This window comes from Amblyomma mixtum, chromosome 6 (assembly GCF_055824585.1).
Source record: "Amblyomma mixtum isolate Tamu chromosome 6, ASM5582458v1, whole genome shotgun sequence".
NCBI classification, from domain to species: domain Eukaryota; kingdom Metazoa; phylum Arthropoda; class Arachnida; order Ixodida; family Ixodidae; genus Amblyomma; species Amblyomma mixtum.
The window spans coordinates 49,522,747-49,548,973 of NC_143017.1; the positions used below are offsets into that span (position 1 = coordinate 49,522,747).

The window sequence follows — 26,227 nt, forward strand, 5'->3', positions numbered from 1 at the left end:
AGGCAGTCGTCGTCCAAAATACAGTGATCTGACGTTTGTGGTTTTGCCCATAAGGCAGTTTTGCCGCGCGCACCTAATGCTAATATTCCAGCAGCCCTCTCATTTATTTCCGCTCTCGACTGAACTTCTGCCTTTAGGCACAAAACCGCATTTCTAAAAGTAAGCCCTGGCACCATTATTCCTTTCCAAATGCCTCTCAGTACTTCATACTTGTTGTATTCCCATATGCCTTATGCTTTATTATCGCAGCATCTCTTAGCCCTTTTGCCCTAAGAGGCCGTTCGTGCTTTTCCGTGTATATCTGTCATTAGTTTACCTATACCTCGGGATATTTGTATTCTGCCGTTCTGGGTACCTCCTGGTCGTGTATTCTAAGGACTCGATCAACTGAATCGTTGAAAATCATCAGACATTACTTTATTGTGTAAAAGTAAAGCCTAGAGCATCTCCTTCATTTCCACAAGAATGAACCAGAGTCTAAAAATCTTCCCCGCTATCACCTGAGAAGATACCGCCAGCATACATTAAATCCGGGAGCCGAGGCTCAACGGCTTTTTCGCCTAATCTGTACAAGTTATAACTTAAATTACTTTCTTTTATCCTTGTTTCCATATTTATCATATGGAGGATGAACAGCAGTGGTGACAGAGGAGAACCCTGCCTTAATAATTTGCGTACCACGACCGTTGCATCACTTCTTATCCCTTCCCATCGAACTTCAACTTTATTATCTCGGTATATTTTTTTTTGCAAAATCAATTATCTCATGACCAATACTTCCATCTTTGAGAATTTTCTATAGGAATTCTATATTTACGTTGTCGTACGCACCGCTTATGCCCGGTAAGGCTAAAGTCAGGCCTCTTTCCCGCCCTAGCTATTTCCATGCATTGGGTAAGCACAAACAGGCTATCACCTTAACGCCGACCGCTTCTGAACACGCTCTGAAGTTTTCTGAGTAACTTATTACTTTCTATCCATATCTGAATTTTTGAGTTTACCTCCTGCATTGCCAGCTTGTGTGTATAGATGTTATCGCAATTGGACTCAAGGATGCTATGTCGATTTTATCTCCTTTTCTTTTATAAATAAAATTCATTCTAATCTGTCGCCAGCTGTCCGGATTTTGCTTATTTGACATGACTGTTTCCAAAGCTTTTAAAAAAGCTTCCGTGCTTCTTGGACCATGTTCATTAATCAGCTTGTTTTGAATTTCTTCCATCCCTCCGACGGTAGATTTAAGAATATTTGCCTCCGCCTTTTCTAGTTAGGATGGGCCAGTTCGAAGATCGTTTCTGTTACGCTGTCTTGTGCTGCTTCTCTATTCGGCGAGATTAACCTATCGTCGCTACTAAATTACTTAGCTATAACTGATGAGAGAAGCCACAGAAACCAAGGGGCACAGGGGATTTTTTTTTAATTAATTTATATTTTTTGTGGTGTTGATCAAGTAAGAATATTACTGAATATGTTGTCGCTTAAAGCTAATTGATTAGAAAAGCAGAAGAAAAAACAACCACATGCCGCCGGTGGGATCCGAACCCACGACCTCCGAATTACGCGTCTGGTGCTCTACCTCTGAGCTACAGCGACTTTTTTTTTCTTTATTACTCTGAGCTACGGCGACGGCTGTCAAACCTTCTGCTTTCGGGGGTATTTATGTTTTACAAATAACCTAACCTTGAGAGTGTTCATCAGCGCCACCCACGTTCGTAAGCGGCGGACGTGGAACGTCCTGAGTTACCGCTGGTACCGCTGGTGTGACGTAGAACGCCATCGAACGGCGAGGGTGGAAGCTGTGTGAGAACCCTCTTATGCTTCCTATGGCGTCAAGGCTGCCAGAACCGAGACCCTCGCTAAGCAATTAAGCAAGCAAGGGAAGGGGAATGAGGGGCTCGTCATAAATATGAGAGAAGCCAACAGCCACAGAAACCAAGGGGCACAGGGGATTTTTTTTTTAATTAATTTATTTTTTTGTGGTGTTGATCAAGTAAGAATATTACTGAATATGTTGTCCCTTAAAGCTAATTGATTAGAAAAGCAGAAGAAAAAACAACCACATGCCGTCGGTGGGATCCGAACCCACGACCTCCGAATTACGCGTCCGGTGCTCTACCTCTGAGCTACGGCGACGGCTGTCAAACCTTCTGCTTTCGGGGGTATTTATGTTTTACAAATAACCTAACCTTGAGAGTGTTCATCAGCGCCACCCACGTTCGTAAGCGGCGGACGTGGAACGTCCTGAGTTACCGCTGGTGTGACGTAGAACGCCATCGTTTTTTCTTCTGCTTTTCTAATCAATTAGCTTTAAGCGACAACATATTCAGTAATATTCTTACTTGATCAACACCACAAAAAAAATAATTAAAATAAAAAAAATCCCCTGTGCCCCTAGGTTTCTGTGGCTGTTGGCTTCTCTCATATTTATAATGAGCCCCTCCTTCCCCTTCCCTTGTTAGCTATAACTGATGTGATGTATGTGACAGCGTCGTCTTTCTTAAAAATTTTGCTTCAGCAATACGAATCAGTTTCTGCTTTCTTTATTTCTTTTTACACCGTGACTTATACTGTTCAAAAATTTTCTTCTTCCACTTTTAGTTGCATCTTGAACTTCAGCCGTCCAGCGATACGTGGAGTGCATTATTTTGCTCTGTACGAGGATCCGTACATCCACTTTCTTTCGCCGATAAGATTCCCATTTTTGGTCTATTTCCTCTTGTGATAACTGCGCCTTTTTTTCCTCTTTCTGTTCTCTTGAAGCTACCCGTCTTTGTTCGATGTCCTTAGTTTCTTTATTTCACCAACCTCATGGCTTCCTCTTAACCGTGGTTGGTCAATTTTATTGTTTCATTTTCGTACCAATGAGTCGTTCTGACTGTAATCCCACTATTTCATAGGACACTTCTCTATTGCTTCCTCAGCGCCTGCTGCTAATAGAGTTCTTTCTTCGTCGTTTAAATTTGCGTTCCCTTTTTAGTGTGTGAGCACAAATCTGAAGGGTACCAGCCCCGAGCTAAATCGTCTGTTGTCTGTTCCATTCTCTGTTAGCAACAGGTCTACAGCGCGAGCGCTCCGTCCCGCGCACTGCCTGCTCATCTGTCGTCTTCTACGTAGCACAAATACGTGCTTACGCACTGATTCGATTGCAGTAAACATTCTATGCAGCTTGTATGTTTCTGTCACATCTCTTTTGATCAGGACTCTCATCTGCAGACTAAAAAAATTCAGGGGGGCAATTTGTTGATCTAAAGTGCGGTGAGGCGAAAGCCTTAAGAGCGGTGTCGCTGCTTGTGTCACTGATGTGCGGTTAAGATGTTAATTAGGTACACAACTGTTTGAGAATCTTAAATGCTGGAGACACTGGAGGGCGTTTGGGAGGCATCCGTCTGATCCGACGCCTTTCTGCAAACACTCTCCAGCGTCCTAGACAAGGAGAACCACATATGCGTTGGCAGGAAGTAGCGTAGCCATTAGTACGCTCGGCTGCGCAGCGGAAGGATGGTGGTTCGAATCCCATCGTGCACAAAGATGTTTTTTCTGGTCTGACTAGACAAAGTGTGACATTTCTGCAGACAATCTTCTGTTGACAACGATGAGGCATTAAAGGCTTTTTCGCCTTAATACGCCTATGGTCACTTTCCCCCTCCTCGTCTACTTTCATTATTGCGAGCTTGCTATAGATGCTCGGCGACATTAGGCAGTAGTCAATGATCGTGCAGCTGCTCTGGTATTCCCAAGTGACTTGTCCCTCACTTTAAATTATTCTATTTAAAATAACTAGCTTGCGCTGCTCACAGAGTTCTAGCATTAAGTTCCCCGTTACAGTCTGTGTATCCATCCAGATAGTCGATGTGGGCAATCATATCCCAAAAAATATTTGATATAAATTTATTTTTTATTTTATTTATCTTTCAAAGTGAATACAAAAAGCATTCCCAAAAATCTTCTGGGCCAATAGCCGAAGATAGTAGAGGCCCATTTTGCACGTTATTATTTAACCAATAGAATGCACACAACGTTCAGTTGTACATGATAAGTAATGGTAATGAATACTCAAGCGCGCACATATGAGTGATCACCAGATGTACCACTCAACCCTGGAAATAGAGAATCGTTTAACGGAGACGAGAAAGTTCATAGTCCTTGTAAGGGATCGGTAGTGTACGCGGGGTCATCGGAACGCGGCTGCGGGCGCTCAAAGCGAAGAGAAGCATCTCCTATTTGGAACGCGGCCGCTCGCGAACGCGCCAAGAAGTACGGGTGTCCACCCCGCCCCGCGGTACCGATTCGCGCACGTGCTGGCACGAATGTCTATTTGTGTTTGTTTTTATTTTGTGGTGCAGAGAGTGCTCTACCTTACGGAAGCTGGAGGGCTGGCCATGCCCTGGATGAACCAATGATGTTAAGACCGCAACATGATTGGAAGCTACGGAATGTGGGCCGGGCCTTTAGGGCTTTAAAACTGGGCCCCGGAGCCGGAAGCGGGGTTCTGCGCTAAGGTGAGATGCTACGCATCTTCGGCTACGCCGAGTAGGGGCCTCCCCTAGTGTTAGCCAGTTACGCCTTTTGGTTGTTTGTCTTTTTGCCGTTGTATCTAACTTGTATATTCTGTAAATATTTGTATATAAATCTTCAGTTATTCCCTTTTTTATCCCTGCGTGTCAACACATCTTGAGACCGTCTCTGACGGGGCACCCCTGGTGCAACGAAGATAGGGAACCTGTGAAATTTACTGGCGCAGTCGACGAGGATCCTGCGGCCATCGGAAGACGGCGCAGGAAGAAGATTGAAGACAGGGAGAAAGGCGACGATCAGGCAACTGCAGCGTTCGAGAAAGGACCTGCGGAGAGACGGCGGCAAGGAGGTAAGGACCACGGCAGTAGTCCAGCAACGCGGGACTGCGTCCTGTCAAGGAAGCAGCGCGTCGAGAACTCGACGGTCATCGGCGGGTCGAGGCAAGTGACGACAACGTGCACAGGACCAGCAGCGTGTGACAGCTCATCGCAGCGTGCGGTGAAAGTGGTGGTGGACTCCGACACCAGAGGGCTGGCAATGCGGATCAACGCATCGAAACTGTGAGTTTCCTTCGTCGCATTGTTAGCGTCCCTGTGCATGTGTTCGAGCCGGTAGGACAGTTGAGGGGTACAGACGGCGGTATGGACGGTTATCCATGCCGGCCCTCACTCGATGTGAGGTATCGAGTGGAATTGGCGAAGGCGCGCTTAGCTTATTATCAGGCTGAGCTTGCAAAAGTGAATGGAGGAAAGTCGCCGCTATGCGAGGAAAAACCTCCGGATTTCAGGTGTTAGAAGCAAGGCGCCAGCAGCTAGAGCTCGAGCTGGCTCAGCTCAAAGAGTCGAGGAGAGCTAGTCAACTAGCCAGGGAGAACTGCTCCGGGTCCCGAGTGGAGAGGCCGCATGTGCTAGAAGATAAAGGCTTATGCTTCTCAAGCACGGGTGGAGGAAGGAGCAGTCAGGTCGCTGTAGGCAATCAGCCGATATGCGCGGACGCCTCTTTATTAGGAAAGGCCGCAGAGAGCGCAAGCGAGAATAATGAAGGGCGCGAAAATGTCACAGCTCCTCCGCCACCGCGAGTGGCTTGCAACGAAGAGGAGGGGAACGCCGACTGCGCTCGGAGCGAGCGGATGCATCTTATATGCGGTCTGCGATTTCCCGGCGATTTCACCAGTTTCCGGCTATTTACAGCCACCAATTTTTCACATGACGGCCCGCCACCGATCCGGCGTCACCTGTGGGACTTTTAACCACTTTCAGGCGAGTGCCTTCAATTTTACGGCCGATTTGCGGCCACGCCCGACCGCGGGAGCTAGGCCTAACGGCTCAGCACGCCTAGCGCGTGCTCTGCTCCCACCTGCGGCGGCGACGCCCGCTTCGCCTCGACGGCGCTTCCCTGCATTTAAAGATGCAGTACACAGTCACCGGCACGGATGTTACCGCCGCGGAGCTGGCCGATGGCACTTGGACGGCACTCGAAATGCAACGCCGCTACATACGCCCGTCACCACCGGCAACGCCGCCGGCCACCACCCAAACGCCCGCAGCCACCACTGGCCTGTCAGACCAACGACCCCGCGGCCGTCCACCACCGCCAACTAAAATACGGCCACTTCTTCGCCTGCCTATAGAGGACTACAAAATCGTCTTCAGACCGCAAGGCACCGTCGACCTCAACGCAGTTGGCCCGGCCAAATTGGCGATGGCCATCTACAACGCCGCCAAGATCGACGGCCGCCTTGCAATCACCGCCGACCAAGTCCGCGTCCACCCCACAAACAACACTGTCACCATCAGCACACCGGAGAAAGAACGGGCGTTCCTGTATGCTAAAATACGAACTTTAACCATTGACTCCAACGCCATCCTGGTAGCCACGTACGCCCCAGCCCCCGATGACTCCGTGCGAGGAATCATATATAGAGCCTACAGTCACGAGACCGACGCTGAGATCCTCGTTGAGCTCCAAGCTCGAAACCCCGATCTCCCCGTAGTCGCCGCACGCCGCATGGGCCGCACACGACATTTCGTGGTGACTATCGCTAATGCCAAGCTACCCCGCTACGTGAGGTACCTCGGCTTCACTTTTGAGGTGTTCCCCTACAAAAGCCGTCCGGAGGCATGCTTCAACTGCCGGAAGCTAGGCCACAGGGCGGATGTGTGCCCCCACCCGCGACAACCAACCTGCCGACGCTGTGGCGCAGCCCATGACCCTCCTCCAGCTGGCCAACCGCCCACGTGCCAAGCCTCATGCATCGTCTGCAAAGGTGCCCACCCTACAGGCAGCAGAAGCTGCAAATACCGGTTCACGTCCTCCACTCCGCCCAAGTCTTCCCCATCGGTCACTGACACCGATACCGGCTCCAACTCGGCAAACCCCGGACGCCAGTCCCGGTCCCGAGACCGCAAACGCAGCGACCACAACCTACTTCGGGACGACTCCTTCCCCCCGCTTGGCAGCGACAGCCCTTCCAGCAGCACTCGCAGCTGTTCCACATCCGCCTCACGCAGCTCTCGGGCCAGCTGTCAAGGCCGGCCGGAGATAAAAGCAGCCAAACAAGTTGGATGGAAGACTCCTGCACAAGTCACCGCTTCTCCACCAGATTCACAGGTAAGGGAGCTGGCAGACATGGTCAAGGAACTACAGCTACAATTGGCCAAAGCAAACGCTAAAATTCATAGCCTAGAATCAGCACAGGCAAACCCCAAATTGCAACCGCAGCAGGTGGCTCACGCTCCCACATCCGACCCCGTAGGTGATCCACGCATGGACACTGAGCAGTCTAAGCGCACGAAGCGTAAAGCACCTCCCCCCTCCTCACAAGCAGACATAGATGCCAAATTCGAGGCAGCTGATACGCGAATGGCCCAATTCGAGGGTGCTCTCCTTCGACTCGCCCCCACCATTGACCGTCTAATATAAAGCTGCGCCGCAATGGCAGCCAACATCCAAACCCTTCATGCCAGGCTCGATACCCTCACGAATCCCCCGACATCCGCAACCCCCTTAAAGTCGACAACCCCTCCTAACTACCCAGCACCCATTATTGTCGCCACGTCGGAGAGTGCAACCGCGCGCTCACGTGCAGGCGGCATTCTTAAATCACCCGTCGTGCTATTACAGCGCCCCGAACCCTACGGGAAACGCGATGGCTAGCTCCCCCTTCACAGTTTGGCAATGGAACTGCAGGGGCTTCAAGGCGAAGCGGCGAGCCTTGGAGCACACCCTGCAGGCCCAGCCGCACACCCCCCACATCATCGCACTTCAGGAAACCTACATGGACACGAAACTTACCAGCTACGCCGCATATAACCAACAAACGACACCAGACCACCGGCCCAACACCGCCGTCCTGGTCCACCGAAATTTAGCAGCTAATCATATAGACCTTAGTTACCCCGAGGTTCCGCACACTTTCGTACAGGTCCTACTGAACAGCCGTTCACAAGCCTCGCTCCACATCCTCAACGTCTACAGCCCCCCTATCGACAAAAGCACACGAGTGGCAACCCTCGTTCGTAAGGCCTGCGCGACTGCACAAACAGGGATGCTACTCATCTAAGGTGACTTCAACGCGCCGCATACCGAGTGGGGCTACCCCCGCAAAGCATGCGGTCGTAAGGGAGCCAAATTGTGGGAGACAGCCCAAACACTGGGCCTGACACTACTCCTAGACCCCGACAGGCCTACTCGGATTGGAAACAGTGTCTCACAGGACAGCTGCCCCGATCTCACTTTCGCCCGCAACATCCCAGACGCACGCTGGGAAAACCTCGGCATGAACATAGGTAGCGACCACTATGTTCTCAGCACAACCTTCACGGCTACACACAGCAAAGCCCCCAACCGAACAATCAGGCACACTAACTGGGACGCCTTCCGATACGTGCGCGCCAAACGCACTTCGGCCCCCATAGAAGACCTGGACACATGGACAAACTCGCTGCTCGAAGACACCGCCAATGCCACCTCCACGACTACCCAGGACGAGGATGGCCCCTCTCCCGACGCCAAACTCATACACATGTGGGAGGCCCAGCGCAGTCTTAGCGCTCGCTGGCTCCGCCAAAAACACAATCGACCCCTCAAGCTCCGTCTCGTTCGCCTCGAGCGAGAGATCGAAGCTTACTCCATCAAACTGAGTCAGGAGCAATGGCATCAAACCTGCGACCGTCTTAACGGCCAGTTAGGATGCAAAAACTCGTGGTTCTTGCTCAGACATCTACTGGACCCAACTCACACCAAATCCACATCTCACAAGAACCTCACCCGTGTCATACACGCTTTTCAGGGAACAAATGAGGAACTCCTCGCTACCCTGAAAGACAAATACATCAATACTTCCACTGAAATTCCCATCCCTTCAGGATACACGGGTGCTCAGAACACCAACATGGACGCCGACATCACGGCAGGAGAAGTCCGCGCCACCCTCAACCAAATTAAAACCACCGCGGCCGCTGGCGACGACCACATAACCAACAAGATGCTTCGTAACCTCGAAGATCAGTCCGTCGAGGCACTCACGGACCTCTTCACCCAACACTGGCATGAGGGTCGCCTTCCAGACACTTGGAAGCATGCCAAAGTGATTTTCATACCTAAGCCAGGCAAACGACTCGAGCTGGGCAACCTTCGGCCCATCTCGCTCACGTCCTGCCTGGGAAAGGTCATGGAACACGTCATACTCAATAGACTCCACACTCATGTAGACCAAGAGGACCTTTTCCCCCCCACTATGATCGGCTTCAGGACCGGCCTCTCCACTCAAGACATTATGTGGCAAATCCAACACGACATCCTCGATCCGAGACCCATCCGAGCTACACGAACCATCCTAAGCCTAGATGTCAGCAAGGCTTTCGACAACGTGTCACATGCTTCCATCCTGGCAAACCTCTCACAAATGAATGTAGGCACTCGCACTTACAACTACATCGCCGACTTTCTTCATAACCGTACAGCAGAACTTCACATTGCAGACCTCCACAGCGAGAAGATCACACTAGGCACCCGAGGAACACCACAAGGAGCAGTGCTATCTCCGTTCCTTTTCAACACTATAATGAGAGGCCTCCCTCCACTCCTGGAAGAGATACCTCACATTAAACACTCAATATTGCCGATGACATTACCCTGTGGACCAACTCTGGCTCTGACGGGGAAATCCAAAACTCCCTCCAAACAGCAATCAATAAAGTACACTCTTGTACAGGCGAACGGGCTCACATGCTCCTCCACGAAGTCCGAATTACTAGTCATCAGGGACAGACGAGCTCGCCTGCCCGTACCCGACCCGCAAGAACCTATTGTGCTTCAAGTCGACACCCATCCCATACCTCCGGTCCGCACCACCCGCGTTCTGGGTATGTTAATACAGAACAACACGCAAAACTCGGAGGCCATTCAGCGCCTCCGCACCACAGCCAATCAGATCAACGGCCTTATCCGCCGCATCAGCACCCGCCGGAGAGGTATGAAGGAGGATGACCTCTGTCGGCTCACGCAAGCTTTCCTCATTAGCAGGATAGTCTACTCCTACCCCTACTATCACCTCCGCCGGAAGGACGAGGAAGCTGTGAACAGCATTATACGTTCAGCGTACAAAGCGGCACTGGGGCTACCTCAGTACGCCAGCACACAGCACCTCCTCCAACTCGGCATCTACAACACGCTCACAGAACTCATAGAGGCACACAAGACCTCCCAAATCCACCGCCTCTCACGCACTAAACACGGGCGGCTCATACTTCACCGTCTCAACATCAACCCCATAGGCGACGTCCACCCCACGACGCCCATTCCGATAGGGCTCTATAGCCGCCTAGTTATAAAACCAATCCCCAAAAACATGCTACCTGGCCGCCATGATACGCGCCGTCAGCTGAAAGCCCAAGCACTAGATGCCACATACCTAACACGCAATATACGTAGATGCTGCACGAAAAAGTGCAAACACATACGTGGCTTGTGCAACCACGCCACAATCTACTATCGTCACCGCCGCCACAGTAGTAGCTCACTCTCCGACAGCGGCAGAAGAAACCGCCATCGCGCTGGCCATCGCTGACCCACGTACGCGCACAGTCCTCAGCGACTCCAAAATAGCGATACAAAATTACTCGGCAGGTTTTATCTGCCACCCCGCTGCACGCATCCTTCGCGGCTGCACTCCCGACCATAAGATCAATCTGGTCTGGGTACCCGCCCACGCGGGAAACTCTGGAAACGAAGGGGTCGACCGACTAGCCCGAGGACTAACCAACCGGGCGGCCGGCCCCACGGACCCAGACGCTCTTGCCGAGGCTCCCCAGACCTTTGCCGAAATTACCAACCTCTACAGAGAGATGAGACGCCAGTTCCCGCCTCCACACCCCGACTTGAATCGAGCGCAAGCCACCTTGCTCCGCAGGTTGCAGACACACTCCATCCTTAGCCATTCTAGACTTTCACTCATCACAGACGGGGAATACGACCCCGTCTGCCAAAATTGTTACCAGGGAGAAATCGCCACCCAGGCTCACATCCTCTGGGGTTGCGCGGGAAATCCGCCCCCTCGAACCTTACTGCCAGCTCCCTCCGAAGACGGATGGAACCAACTCCTCAGAAGGCCAGACAAGAGCATCCAACTGGCACTCATTTCGTGGGCCCAGGAAGTCGCCCCCACCTGGGGGCCACACCAAGCCCACCTGCCCTAAATCCCGCCAATCTATGGCAATAAAGTTGTTTCTCTCTCTCTCTGCAACGAAGAGGAACAACGAAATTCCGATGTTCCGGGCTCAATCGAGACCAAGCTGTCCGATAGCAACCAGGGCAGCGATATAATTCCTGCAGGCTCTATGAATGAGATTGTGACCTCCGACACGGAGCTAGTGTCAGCAGGAAGTCTAACGTTGTCGCAACGGCAGACGGTGTCGGGCAGGTGGCAGGAAGTGCCTCGTAGCGTTAGTGATGGCAGGAGCGTTTCATACGAGGCAGAGAGCGGAGGTGGGCCTGCTGGGCCGACCGGGCAGAGCGCCGCGCCGTTGTCGAACGCACCCGGTGTGTGTCCGACCAGGTCATTTGAGGACCCGGAAATGAGTGGCGACTTGCCGCAAGGCAAGCTCGGGTCAAGTGACTGCGAGGGAGCTCATGGAGCCTCTGAGTTAGATAATGCCACGAAGCCGGCAAATGCCGATCAAGCATGGAGCGGCAATTTAAAGGTTTGCCCGTGCAGAAAGGATGCCAATGGCTCCAAGCGAGGTAGAGTAACAGGAGGCAGGTGCGTGGCATTCACTTTGGAAGTCGGCGCGGGGAACAATACGTTCCGTGCCGCAGAACGCCAAATCACGTGTGGCAAAAGTGGTCGCACTGATATATTTGGACGGGCCAGGAGCTATGCTCCTTACGGAGGACGCGGCTCGTACTGGCGCGCCGGAGAGAGCGTGCCCTCAAGGTGTAAGGAGATAGCGCCACCCAGCGTCGTTTGTGAGGAGAAGAAAAAGCACGAGGAGCGCGTGCGGAGGGGAACACCGGGACAGGTAGAAGAGGACTACGTGGCAGAGAAGAGAAGAGCGCGGTGGGCGACGGACGTGGACGAGTTCTGCTCGCTCCTCGAGTTCCGGGCTTGGGCCTCAGCCGCAGACGTCCGGGCCACCAGACCTGGACATCCATCGTCGAGAGCCTCAACCACCAGGTCCAGGCGCCACTCTTCTCCATCCATCCGTCAGCTGCTCCACACAGGCCGCCTCTGGCGCCTACGTGACCTTTCCGGGATACCAGACCTGGGAACCGTGCTGGGAGCCCACAGACGCTGACGCTGCGGTAGCGTTGCATCGACATTGGAGCGCCCAGAGACTCCCTAACTGCCCGACACCCAGCCAGTCCTCCCCGCTCGACGCTTGTTTGAGAGACAAGTAGTGTGACTTTCCTCTTTGACTTTCTTTTTTCCTGGATTTTGTTCTGTTCCCCCGTGTGTTTTTCCCGTGTGTTGTTGCGTTGCTCTCTTGTTCCTTTCCTTTTTTTCACTCTCATACTGAAATTGGTTTCCTTTCCTATAAAAGCCGCCTCGTTTATTGCTTGTACTTTTGTGTTTGTGTAAAATAAGACCTGCAATCCCACAGATCCTCACAAATTTGGCGTCCACTACGACAGGACGAGGTCGGTTTTTATTTCTTTGCCTGGTGTGTTAATTTAGGCACAGTATGAGCGCGTCAGATTTGGTTGCTTTAGGCGAGCGCATGGGCTTGTGCGGCGCGGAGTTACGAGCGTGGGCGGAGGACGAGCTTCGTAAGGCACGGGAAGAGAGAGCCGCTGAGCGTGAAGCTGCGAAGCAGAAATTGGAGTTAGAGGCACGGAATTTAGAGACGGAGCGTGAAGCTGCGAAGCAGAAATTGGAATTAGAGGCACGGTATTTAGAGACGGAGAAACAGAAATTGGAGTTAGAGGCGCGGAACTTGCAGCTACTAATAAGCCTCATGTAGGGTGGCGCAAATCCTCCGAGTGACCGTGGAGAGCGTAGCGTCGCACCGGCTAGCTCCATTAAACCGCACAGCCTCATACCACAGTTCAATGAAGCGCGGGATGACCTCGATGCCTACTTAAAGAGGTTTGAGCATGTGGCCACGGGGCAGGGTTGGCCAAAAGAAAAGTGGGCAACGGCGTTGAGCTTGTGTCTTGGCAGCGAAGCACTTGGGGTCTTCGGTCGGCTCTCGCCTGAGGATTCCGTGGACTATGACAAAGCGAAGCTTGCCTTGCTTCAGAGATTTAGGTTCACCGCGGAAGGGTACCGGGAAAAGTTTCGCCAGAGCAAGCCCCAGGATGGCGAAACGGCCTCGCAATATGCTGCCAGGTTGTTTAGTTTCTTTGACCGTTGGGTCGAGATGTGGGGAGAAGGCCGCACTTTTGAGGTAGTTCGCGAGATGGTTGTGAGCGAGCAATTCCTGAACAACTGTCATTCCCGTTTAGCCCTCTTCTTACGTGAACGGGAGGGCAAGACAGTTTGCAAGCTGGCGGAGGCTGCCGATCATTTTCTCGAAGCACAGCGGCAAAATAACTTGTTGTTCTTTAAAGAGCAGGGGGAGCATACGTCAAATAAGGCCAAGGACGAGGTTTCGGGTTCACAATCCCGCCTTCGGTGTTTTCTTTGCGAGAAGACTGGGCACAAGGCGTCGGATTGTCGGGCGAGGCCGAAGCAATTGTATTGCACCTGGTGCCGCGAGGTAGGACATGATGCCCAGTCATGCAAAGCTAAGAGACCAGGAGACCGTGAGGAGTCCGCCTGTTGCATGACACCTCGATATTCACATCCCGATAACCCTGCAGAGGTAACGCGCGTAGAGGGCCAGTTAGGGGAGATGGTCTGTCCTTCCAACCCGGTGGAAACTGCTATGCCCGTGGGGCACGGTGAGGTGTTCGGCCAGCCTGGTTCGGTATTACGGGATACGGGCAGCACCGGCATTGTTGTGCGTGAGTCCCTTGTACCGGCAGCGGCACTTACAGGGAAACAGGCTACATTATTCTTGGCCAACGGGACCCGTGTAGAAGTTCCGCAAGCGAAGGTGGTAATTTCTTCACCATACTTTTCGGGTAAGGCCATCGCGCGGTGCTTGTCTGCACCCCTGTACGACATCATAATAGGCAATGTCCCTGGCGCTAAACCTCCATTCTCGGTCGACCCGCCAGTTCTAACTGATCAGGCAGTTTCCCTTGCCATGACGAGTTCGGTCGATGTTCCTTCCCTTACGGTGACAGCAAAGGTTTCAGAGAGTAGTAAAAGCCTCACTCTGAACACGCTCCACTTGTCACGGCCGGAGTTTCGCCTCAAACAGGAAGAAGACCCGACCTTAGAGGTGTGTCGCAGGAAGTTGGGGCAAATATTTCGTGGCAAGGGACAGACCGCCCACTCTTTTGACACAGATGACGGTGTTCTTTTCCGAACATACCAAGTGTGTCCTGGCCGAGTCGTTGAGCAAGCGGTGGTACCGAAGGGCTTACGCACGCAAGTTCTTAAGTTGGCGCATAAGAGTGCATTATCCGGCCATCAAGGAATACGGCAAACAATAGCTAAGGTGCTCAGTGAGTTTTACTGGCCCGGTGTACAGGCTGACATTAAGAGTTATGTCAGATCGTGTGATATGTGTCAACGGACTGTGCCTAATGCAAGGGAGAACAGAGTGAATAACATCGTAGGACGGGAACATGTAAAATCATGGTGGAGACCGAGGTCGGTTTGGAGAAAACGGTTTCACAAAAGAAAACGGAAGTACTAGCTGAAAGAGTTCTCGCGACGGTGAAGTGGTTAGATGTGAACAATGGAATATGGAAGAATGGAGCCCACACCTGTACTTGTTGGAATTGTTTTTGTTTGTTCATGTTTGTTTTTGAGTGTCGGCTATCTACTTTTTATGCCTTCCGTGTTTCTTCGCCCTCTATGGACGCTTTACGTTGACATTTCATATACTCTCTGTGCTGTGTGTGCGAATGTCTGTGGACGCTTCGAGCATTGACGACCATCGTATTATGTGTGGCGTGTAGTGTGCGCGCTGTGGTGTGGTGTTCTGTGGTGCGATCGTCGAACGCGTCTGGGGTCGCTCTCCTGAAGTTGAGTTTTTCCCTTGGAAAAAACTTCCGAAGAGGGGGCCTTCTGTAAGGAGATAGCGCCACCCAGCGTCGTTTGTGAGGAGAAGAAAAAGCACGAGGAGCGCGTGCGGAGGGGAACGCCGGGACAGGTAGAAGAGGATTACGTGGCAGAGAAGAGAAGAGCGCGGTGGGCGACGGACGTGGACGAGTTCTGCTCGCTCCCCGAGTTCCGGGCTTGGGCCTCAGCCGCAGACGTCCGGGCCACCAGACCTGGACATCCATCGTCGAGAGCCTCAACCACCAGGTCCAGGCGCCACTCTTCTCCATCCATCCGTCAGCTGCTCCACACAGGCCGCCTCTGGCGCCTACGTGACCTTTCCGGGATACCAGACCTGGGAACCGTGCTGGGAGCCCACAGACGCTGACGTTGCGGTAGCGTTGCATCGACATTGGAGCGCCCAGAGACTCCCTAACTGCCCGACACCCAACCAGTCCTCCCCGCTCGACGCTTGTTTGAGAGACAAGTAGTGTGACTTTCCTCTTTGACTTTCTTTTTTTCCTGGATTTTGCTCTGTTCCCCCGTGTGTTTTTCCCGTGTGTTGTTGCGTTGCTCTCTTGTTCCTTTCCTTTTTTCACTCTCATACTGAAATTGGTTTCCTTTCCTATAAAAGCCGCCTCGTTTATTGTTTGTACTTTTGTGTTTGTGTAAAATAAGACCTGCAATCCCACAGATCCTCACACAAGGCCGTCGCGTGGTCAGGGATTTGGACCCATCGAGTACCACGACGTTTTTGATCCAGGAGGGCACCGGCTTTCGAGCTCTCGCCCCGTTGTGGCACCAGTCTAATGAGCGTAGCGGACATTGGGCGTTAATCGTGTCGACCGAGACACGTGTTGGCTCGAACGCACACAGGGACGCGCGGTGCGACTAAGGAGGCTCACGTGGCCGCTTACGGACCCTATATGAGTGCCAATGAATGCTCCGGTTGCAAGTGTCTGTGTGCGTGTGTGCTCATTCGCGTGGACGAGCGTGTGCATGCAGGTGCAACTGGTCGCAGCGCGACAACTTGAACTTCAGTCAAGGCGCTGTTTTTGTTGTGTGAAACGCGTACTTGAATGTGTGCATTTCGCTTGTTTTGTTGGTGCGCGTGTGCATTTTGCGTCAGGTTTTGTTTGCCTGTGATGACACGATATGCGACTGCTCTATGTACGTCGCCCTCGCGGCGATTTCATGAGTTGGACCGATCCCTTGTTGCTGTAATTCTAAAAGTGGCATTTGAGCCCTTTGTAGAATCTTGGGAAGGGCGTGTAAGGGATCGGTAGTGTACGCGGGGTCATCGGAACGCGGCTGGGGGCGCTCAAAGCGAAGCGTCTCCTATTTGGAACGCGGCCGCTCGCGAACGCGCCAATAAGTACGGGTGTCCACCCCGCCCCGCGGTACCGATTCGCGCACGTGCTGGCACGAATGTCTATTTGTGTTTGTTTTTATTTTGTGGTGGAGAGAGTGGTGGTGGTGATTTCTTTTATTCTCCCAAAACCGGGGACCAGTCCAAGGACCGGTTGCGCTGGCTTAGAGGAGGTCGGCGGGGATCCCTTGGGATGTCGCGGCCTTCACCGCGCGCTGGATAAGCCGGCGTTGGTCTGCCGGCTCGGAAGTACGCAGGAGAGACTCCCACGTCTCTGGGGTGTTTGGGTTGTTTGTGTTGTGATGTGTACAAGTCCACACCATGTGTATGAGAGTGGCTGGAGTTGAGCAGTGTTTGCACATGGGGTCTATCTGTTGCGGAAAGATCTTGCTGTATAAGAGGGGGTATGGAAAACTGCCAGTTTGTAGTTTGCGCCATTGGACGGCCTCGCGTCTTGTTAGATCACGGTGTGCGGAAGGATAGAGACATCTTTCGAGCCGGTAGTGCTGTAGTATGTCCGTGTAAGTGGTGAGTAGAGAAGCGCGTGAGATATTAGTGTCAGAGGAAGCAGGGAGGCCGATCACACACTCTGCTCGGCAGCTGAGATCTCGGGCGAGTGTGTGCGCCTGTGCGTTTCCGCTGAGCGACTCGTGGGCTGGGGCCCAAAGAAGTAAGCGAGAGTTGGAAGAGGGTGCAGTAGAAAGGAGAATGTGTGACGCCTGGCAAGAGATACGGCCAGCATCGTAGTTGCGGATAGCCTGTTGAGAATCACTGATGACGACTTTGGTATTAGGGTCAGCTAGCGCTAGCGCAATGGCAACCTCCTCTGCTGCGGTGACTGTTTCTGCATTGCGAATGCTGCAGGCTGTGTACCAGCTGCTGTGAGGGGCGAGAGCTACCGCCACCGTCGCTGGCTTCGAGGGATGGTAAGAGGCGTCCGTATACGTGACATCCGGACGTCCGCTGAAGCGTTTCTCGAATTGACGTGCACGGTCGGCCCGTCTGTCGGCATGGTGTTCCGGGTGCATCCGTTTGGGAATGGGAGGGATGCGGAGATTTTGGCGATATTCCGGGGTAAGTTCAGCATAACTTGGGGCCGCTCTCGGCGGGGAGATCCCAACTTGCTGCAGTACCGCTCGGCCAGCGTGTGTGAGTGAGAGCCGCTCGTATTGGGCAGTGAGGGTTGCTTCAATAAGTTCGCTCACGGTATTGGAGATTCCGAGAGCCATGAGCTTATGCGTAGCTGTGGACATGGGAAGGCCCAAGGCCGTCTTGTACGCTTATCGGAGTGACGCCTCTAGCCGTTCGCTTTCGGCACGAGTGAGACGTAGGTAAGGTGCAGAGTAGGTGATGCGGGAGCAGATGAAGGCTTGAACGAGGCGCAGGAGGTTGGACTCTTGCATACCATGATGCTTATTGGAAACTCGCTTAAGGAGGCGTCCGATCTGTACCACCGACTGGTCGATGCGTTGGAGCGTGGTGTTGTTGCTACCGTTGGCCTGTAGGTGTAAGCCCAAGATCCTGATGTGATCTGTACGAGGGATCGGGTTACCTTGCACCTGGAGGTTGATCTCAGGATGTATGTTTGGAGGGCGTCGTCCCGGGGACGGGATGATTATATACTCTGACTTTGTCGCCGAGCAGGTGAGGCCAATTGTAATGAGGTAATCTCCGATCCGTTTGATTGCGGTCTGGAGAGTTTCCTCTATCTGGCCGTCACTGCCGTGCGTGATCCAAAGTGTGAGGTCGTCAGCATAAATGCTGTGGTGCAGGTGAGGGATGTCGGCGAGTAGCTTGGGAAGGCCTATTAGTGCAACGTTAAAAAGCATCGGCGAAAGCACGGAGCCCTGGGGCGTGCCGCGGTTTCCCGGAGAGATGATGGAAGGATCTGCCGTGCCGGTGTTTAGTTGTACTGTGCGGTCGGAGAGGAAATCTCGGACGTACGCATACGTGCGATGTCCGACACCGAGAGCCTGAAGTTGTTGAAGGATCGCTTCATGAAGGACGTTGTCGAATGCCTTGGCAACATCGAGGCCGACGATGACTTTCGTGTCTAGTGTACGTTTCATGACCACCTGATGATGGAGAAGAAGCATAATGTCCGTGGCCGCTAAATGAGGGCGGAAGCCGAACATTGTGTCTGGTAGTAGATGGTTGTCCTCGAGGTATCTCAAGAGTCTGGTGTGGATAACGTGTTCCATCAGCTTCCCAACGCAGGACGTGAGAGAGATGGGGCGGAGGTTGGCCAAGGTTGGTGGTTTTCCCGGCTTGGGGATGAGGACTAGATTCGCGCATTTCCACTCCTGAGGGATGGTACCGCTGGCCCAACATTCTTGAAGATAGTCGGTAAGAGCATGAATGGATGCGTCGTCCAGGTTCCTAAGCATTTTATTTTAAATGTGGTCGGGACCGGCCGCTGAAGTCGTCTTGAGGCGATTTAGTTCTGCTCGGACCTCCGCAAGAGTGATTGGAGCGTCTAGGCCGGGATTGTCAGCGCCCTGATAGAAGGGGAGGTTGGTTGCTGGTTCGGGGCGGATGTAAGTATTTATAAGCTCTTGTTTGAGCTCGTCTGGCGTGCCAGGATACTGGTGGAAGATTCGCTCGAGCTGTTGGCGTGTTTGGAGTTTGCCTCCAGCTGGGTCGAGTAAATGTCGAAGGAGGTTCCACGTGTTACGAGTGTTTGGAGTCTTGTTCATCTGGTCACAAATGTTGTGCCAGCTCTGTCGAGTGAGTTCGATTGCATAGTTCTCGATATTCGTGTGTGCGCGCGCCAGTCTACGTCGGATATCGCGGTCCCATTTCCGAGTGGCAAGTAGAGCTTCGAGCGACTTCTTGCGCTCCCATAGATGGGCGTAGTAGCGGTCGCAGTGGGGAACTGTGTCCTCTAACTCGACGGTTTTTGTGGCGTCGGCCACTTGTTTGACAATTTCGGTTGTCCACGCCTTGATGTTAGTAATAGTGAGATGTTTGTCATGCTGTTCCCTGTGCATCCGGAAAGAGTCCCAGTTAATCACCTGAGCCTCCCGTGTACATTGCCTGGTGGGCTCATGTATGACAATCTCGAGCACAAAGTGATCACTCCCGAAATTTTCGTGAGTGTGGCACCAAGTAGCTTTAACTGCGGAGGTCGTAAAGGCAAGATCCGGAGTTGTATCTCGGTGTAGGCCCGTACCTTGTCTAGTGGGGTAGGAGACGTCCGTGATGAGGGTCAGCTGATGCGTATGCCAGTCATTCCAAAGGCGTCGGCCTTTAGCCGAGTCGTAGTGGTAGCCCCAAGCACGGTGATGCGCGTTGAAGTCACCGAGGATGAGGAGGGGTTGTCCCTGCGCTAGCTGCTGGGCTTTGAGGAAAAGAGGACCGAAAATATCCCTACGGGCTCGGGGAGGACTATAGACATTAATTACAAATAGACTGGTGCGACGCTTGCGCGAGGGCCGAGGTAATATTTCTAAGAAGACGTGTTCGGGGAAAGTTGGATTTAAATTGTGTTGGAGGACAGTGAGATTACGTTTGACGAGAGTGGCTAATCGAGGCTTTACTCGTTCCGATAGGTATGTAGTGTAACCGGGAAGTTGCGTGTTCTTGTCGCATTCCTGTAGGACTATTAGTTCGGGGCGATCACTCGCGGTGAGGAACTGCTCGAGGACCGGACGCTTACGCGCGAACCCGCGACAGTTCCACTGCCAGATGGTGGTGTTACCCGAGCTGTTCGCCATGATTAGGCTGGGAAAGCTGTGGGGTTGGAGCGGGTGTTGGCGCAGGGGCCACGGGTACCACAGCAGCGAGAAGTTTGCCCTGTGCTTCTATAGTTTTGCTCAGAATCTCAAATTGTCGTGTGACTTGTGAGCCGATTGTGTGGAGTGAGCGTTCAATGTGTGCTTCTAAAGCTGTGATGCGAGTTTGACTGAGGGCGCAGCTTTCCTCGATTTTGACAAAACGCGCCTGCCAACCATCCGTGGGGGAGTCAGTGTCGGGCGTTGCTTTGCGTTTTTGTGCGGATCGGTTGGGGGCAGCGATATCCATAGGTTCTGTTTCAGGTGATCCCTGCAGATACGGGGGAGTGATTGTGGCCGTTGGCTTTTCGAGAGCCTCTACTCTGAGTATTAGTTGTTGGGTGACTGCTGTCAGTTCCATAATTGCTTTGTGTGTGTCCGGAGTAGTGGGAGTCCCTCCCTGCGTACTCACCGGTTCATGACGTTGTCGTAGATCGGGTAGTGATGGTGGTAGCCCAGGTGGCTGTTGCAGAGGCTGAGAAGAGGCCCGTGTCTGCTGGACGACTGCAGGTGGCCCGGGCCTGGTCCGGGAGGTATCCTGAGACCCCATCCGTGGAGCGGGAGACTTGAGTGGCGGAAAAGAACTCGAGCGGTCTCGGGGCTGCCGTTGCTGGCTATCTGAGCGTTGCCGGTCCCATCGGCTGATGTGCTGGAGCGTGACCCGCTTGGCGGTCTCTTGGGACTTGAGTTTATCTGCCTCAGCTTTTTGGATTTTCTCCCACTTCCTGCGCTTGACTTCGTAAGGAGTCCTGAAGATTTCCCTGCAGCGACTATCGCCCGTGAGATGTTCCTTGCCACACAGGCGGCAGATTGGTTTGCACGTGTGGTCTTTGGTAGGATTGGATAGTCCGCAACCTCTACATTTAGTAGTTGGGCTTGCGCAAACGTCGGCTCGATGACCGAGCTCACCACAGCGATAGCACACCTCGTATTTCTTCTTGAATAAGTTGCACCTATGGCGACTATTGCAGAAGTAGACCCAGGTAGGCACTTGGGGCTCAGCGAACGTGATGAGTACAGCGGTGGTGTTCCCGAGCCGCCGAAAATCCACAATGGGTGGGTTACGGTTGTCCTGTAACTCTGTTTGAATTGTATTTCGATCCAGTCGGAGATCGACGCCACGAATCACACCGCGGCTCGAACTATCATCTGGAGCGCAGTAGACGGATATCTCATACGCCTTGTTGTCGACGGTGATCTCTTTGAGTTGCATGACCCGTTCAGCTCTTTCGACGACTGGGGTGCAGTACGCGAAAGTATTCTGAATCAGGTTAGCTTGTATTAGGTCTTCGTGACGAACAGCGTCCCTGGTGAAGTGAGCAGCCGTGCAGATCGCTTCTAGTAGTTGGTAGGTTGTAATCTTGGAGAGTAGCAGTCCGCCGCGTGGGCGCACAATCAGCTTGAGAGCGTTGCTGGGTAAGCGAGGCTGGTTCGAAGCTACAGATTTCTTGGCTAGTAGGCGTCCTCGCTGCCGAGGCGTGACTTCAGCTGTCATCTTGTTCACACGCAGCCCATTGGTGATTTGGGACGCTTGGCTCGGTCCCGCTTTGTCTCCAGGGAAATCGGGCACGGATGGCCTTGATGTTGTTCGCGCTTCCCGGAGCTTGTTAACTTTAGTCAACCAATCACTGGCTGCTAATTCTTCTTGAGAAATTGGGATGCCTTCTACGGTGACCTTCATGACGAACTACGGCGCGCGGGCACGGTCCACGGCGCGGCCCAGCTGGCGAACGCTGCTGCGACGCAGGTGGCGAACGCCACTGCGACGCGGAGCTCCGTGTTCTTCGGCGCTGCGCGGTAGGCCTAGTGAGGCATCTGGCTTGGTCGCAGGGAAAAGATGACCTAAATTGGTCAAAACTCGTCGTACGTACTTCTGGTTGGTGTCCCTGGATTCCTCTCCTCTTCAGGAAACCGGTGATATCGATGAAATCATACCAGGATCTCACTGTCTAGGGTGAAGACACGAAATCAGCGGAGCTCATCTGGAGTGCGTCCGTTGTCACTCGCGCTCCCTCCGCGCGATCCCGTGGAGAGAGTGCTCTACCTTACGGAAGCTGGAGGGCTGGCCATGCCCTGGATGAACCAATGATGTTAGGACCGCAACATGATTGGAAGCTACGGAATGTGGGCCGGGCCTTTAGGGCTTTAAAACTGGGCCCCGGAGCCGGAAGCGAGGTTCTGGGCTAAGGTGAGATGCTACGCATCTTCGGCTACGCCGAGTAGGGGCCTCTCCTAGTGTTAGCCAGTTCCGCTTTTTGGTTGTTTGTCTTTTTGCCGTTGTATCTAACTTGTATATTCTGTAAATATTTGTATATAAATCTTCAATTATTCCCTTTTTTATCCCTGCGCGTCAACACATCTTGAGACCGTCTCTGACGGGGCACCCCTGGTGCGAAGGAACGCTTCAGTCATCGAGTTAAACCAACCGTCTCTGGCGGGGCACCCCTGGTGCAACGAAGATAGAGAACCTGTGGAAATTTACTGTCCTTTTAATTTCTAGTGGCACGGTATCCCATACTTTCTCCCCATTATACTCAATTAGGCGCTGTCCGTAGGTGTTTCGGGGTACAGGGTAGTCGAAGTTTATATTCCTTGCATGCCTGGTATTCCCATTAGGCAGCACAAAAATGTTGTTTGAAAGAGGGTAATTATTTCGCATAATGTTATTTACAACCATCGCGATTTTCATTTCATACCACAAAGTAAACTGCAAAATCTGCAACCTATTGAACAAGGGGGCACTGCACTGATAGCTGTTGGAGTATGTTATTATACGCAGTGCTCTTTTCTGCGCAGAAAAAAATTGCTTAATATACACCTTTCCAAACTGGGCGCTGCCATATTGTTTCCTGGACTGCAGTGGGCACCTTGCGCTAGCACGGTGGAAGCGGCGGCGGAACCGGTTTCCAGCAGTCCAGAGAGGAGGTGTTTCGCCGCTTCCACCATGATAGCGCGAGGTGCCCACTGCAGTCCAGGAAACAATATGGCAGCGCCCGGGGAGCCCTTTTTGGAAAGGTGTATAGGACCTGTATGTGGAAGCCCACGATTCGGTGCAGTATGTTAAATGAAAATGAAAAAGAGAACAGTATAATCTTTAGCACAGATATGTCCAGCAACCCCCGTGCTTAAAATAGGATGTAGCAACCTGAAGCAAGCTTACAGCACAAAATATCAATGGGTTTTTGTCAATTAAAGTTGATGTCTAAGATTACACCAAGGTATTAAAAGGCTCCTACTTGCTCAATTGCAGCGTTATCAAGGCAAATATGCACATTAGTTTCTATGAGACGTTTGCGTCTTATATACTTCGTTATACATATACTTCGTTTTAGCAGCATTTATTGTCAGTTTGTTCGCTTTAAACCATGCGGAGAAGTGACATAACTAATTTGTCTTCGACTGAATTTCAGTTAGAGTGCTGCCTCTAAAAACTATTTAAGTGTCATCAGCATACATCACCTTACTGGAATTAGTCAAACAGAGGGGGAAGTCGTTAAAGTAAAGGGAAAAGAACACAGAGCCTAAAACTGAGCCTTGGGGAACTCCGGTGCAAAAAGATTTGTGAGATGATTTTAAGTGTTTGAGGTGAACAAATTGTTTCTGTTTGTGAGGTAACTTAAAAAGAAATCGAGTGGAATTCTTGAAACAATGGTACTCTAAAGTTTGCATTAAGATTGTATGATTAACAGTATCAAACGCTTTCTTCAAGTCTAGAAATAAAACTACAGCCATTTCATTGTTATGTAAAGAAAAACAAGTTTTGAGACAATGCCATTACTGCTGTGGATGTAGACCGGTTGTTCCTGCAAATCGTACCCGATGAAGTATCTATTCCACCGGCCTACTTTTCTTGGCGTTTTCATCGCTTCAATTTTTTTTAAATATTGTAACCGGAGCGCACATTTTTTTGTATTTTGTATTTTTTGTATTTTTTCTGAAAATAAAGTTCGTCTAGTACGCGAGTGATTACGGTACATGCACGCCAAATAGTGCTGTGTTTTCAGCTAAAGAAAAAAACCAGGTGGCACTTCAATATACTTGTCATCAATGGCCGCAGGTGTTGCTGATACCGAGCTCCATTAGGACAGAATGACGCCGCAGAGCGGTTTTTCACTCTGGGGAACCGCAAAGAAGAGAACGGTAGATGTTGCCCGCCCATTGCCATAAATGAGAAGAAAAGTGAAATGATGTGCCCCAAGCCTTTTGAAGGTCGAAGTACGCAAGCAGTGATGATGTGAGGGATGTTCGATTGAAGTACAGGCGCAAGGAACTTACGCTGCTTGAAGAAGTAGCCTTTCTGGTTGTATGGCTCGAGCGGCATGTAAAGCTCGACCGACTTGCCTGCGAGCAAGAGAAGAAACAAGCCAGCGCTCAGGCGTGCGCGTAGACAAAACTGGAAGGTTTAAACAGCAAAGACTTCTTTCCGCTATATTTGAGCATGCATATGTGTTCCCAACATTTCCCCTCTTCGTTCTGACTTGTCCCGCATCTTATTCTCCCAGCGTTAACCTGCACCCTGTCGTTTATTTTTGTGCGCTATAGCACAGCGTTAACCTGCACCCTGTCGTTTATTTCTGTGCGCTATAGCAATTATAGCAGGCATTCCCAGCATTTAGCCATTTTTGTTTGTCTGTCTTCCTGCGCTGTGGCAGGCTCACCACCAGGTTGTGATCAATCCGCCCAAAAGAGAGAGTGTGTATGTCTGTGCGTGTGTGCGTGTGTGTGCGTGCGTGTGTGTGTGTGTGCGTGCGTGCGTGCGTGTGTGTGTGTGTGTGTGTGTGTGCGCGCGCGCGCGCGCGTGTGCGTGTGTGTGTGTGTGTGTGTGTGTGTGTGTGTGTGTGTGTGTGTGTGTGTGTGTGTGTGTGTGTGTGTGTGTGTGTGTGTGTGTGTGTGTGTGTGTGCGTGCGTGCGTGCGTGCGTGCGTGTGCGTGTGTTTCATAATCTCTCTCTCGCCCCTCTCCCTACCCCATAGTGAGAACTGCTTTCGAAAGTCACATGGCGCGCTCATTCTAAGGGACTAAGAATTATCTCTTTTAAAGGGAGGGGTACTTGGAGTTTGTTTGATTATTTATTTCATGTTTTATTTAAATAATTTTACATTTTTGTTTATTATTTTGTTTATATTTTTATTTTGCTCTGTTGGGCAGCTTGGGGAGCTTTATAAGACGAACACAAATGAGTCATCGACTGCATTAAAAAGGTTTGCGCATAGTCTGTTTTAGTTCTGCTAACCATGGTCTTGGGGTCAGACAGGGAACTTCTGTCGGGACATGATTGGTTTAGGTTGCTGAAACAAAATTCTTTACGACTGACAACGAAGCAAACTAGCGTAGCCTCACTATGCACTAATAACGTCCTAGAATTGAAACGTTTGCCAGAAATCGAATGTGAGTGCAAGCCGTTGGAGCCTGGGGGCGGAGGGAGGGCTGCCGCCCCTGAAGAAATGTTGAGGGGCCGACCCCTCCTCCACCCCCCCCCCCCCCCCTTGTTCCTGGGTCCCTGCTTACATTTTAGTTCTCGTCTCGGTGTTGCATTTCAGATTAGTCCAGATGTCGGCACCGACAAAATTCCCGCACTTGTCCAACGGAAAAAGGAGCATCAGTGAAGTGATACCTCATCCACACAAAAGACACTTTGCAATTTCCAATTTCAAACCCGCAGGGGTCCGCGCGCTCCTCGTCAGAACTCTATAACGTGGCTAACAGAGCGCCTAAATCCAGCGGAAACCACTCGTCCAAAGTCTCGGTTTGGAGAAGCCATTTTCTTTGCCAGAAAAAGTTTGGGGCACTCTCGGTCCACTGAGAAGAAAGTACCTCACATTCCTTGCGCTGTCCAGCACGCGTGGTCTGCTGCGAAAGAGGAGACTGCTGGGCGCCGGAAGAAACTGCGCCGCTATGGGAAATACGTAACGAAGACCTACAGCCGGATGCGCCGATTTCGACGGAGCAGTCCGGACTGGACCGTGGCGATCAC

General features: G+C 52.0%; 2 protein-coding genes and 1 pseudogene across 2 annotated transcripts in view; all 3 read right to left on the reverse strand.

The window, feature by feature from the left end:
* Positions 1–26,227, reverse strand: part of LOC149339038 (uncharacterized) — a 43,090-nt gene that overhangs the window by 1,232 nt on the left and 15,631 nt on the right. Inside the window, exon 4 of the mRNA XM_089550393.1 lies at positions 24,530–24,595. Within this exon, the coding sequence (XP_089406519.1) occupies positions 24,530–24,595 (66 nt within the window). The remainder of the gene's footprint in view (positions 1–24,529; positions 24,596–26,227) is intronic.
* Positions 16,631–19,436, reverse strand: LOC149339039 (uncharacterized; annotated as a pseudogene).
* Positions 20,061–22,261, reverse strand: LOC149339040 (uncharacterized). The gene is made up of 2 exons (XM_089547863.1): positions 22,126–22,261; positions 20,061–22,044 (listed from the first exon to the last, which is right to left on the reverse strand). Exon 2 carries the CDS (start codon positions 21,933–21,935, stop codon positions 20,178–20,180), a length of 1,758 nt encoding a protein of 585 aa, XP_089403989.1. The 5' UTR covers positions 21,936–22,044; positions 22,126–22,261; the 3' UTR covers positions 20,061–20,177.

Coding starts and splice junctions, on each gene's coding strand:
- LOC149339040 (XM_089547863.1), bottom strand. CDS start 21,935: ATGAAGGTCACCGTAGAAGGCATCCCAATTTCTCAAGAAGAATTAGCA.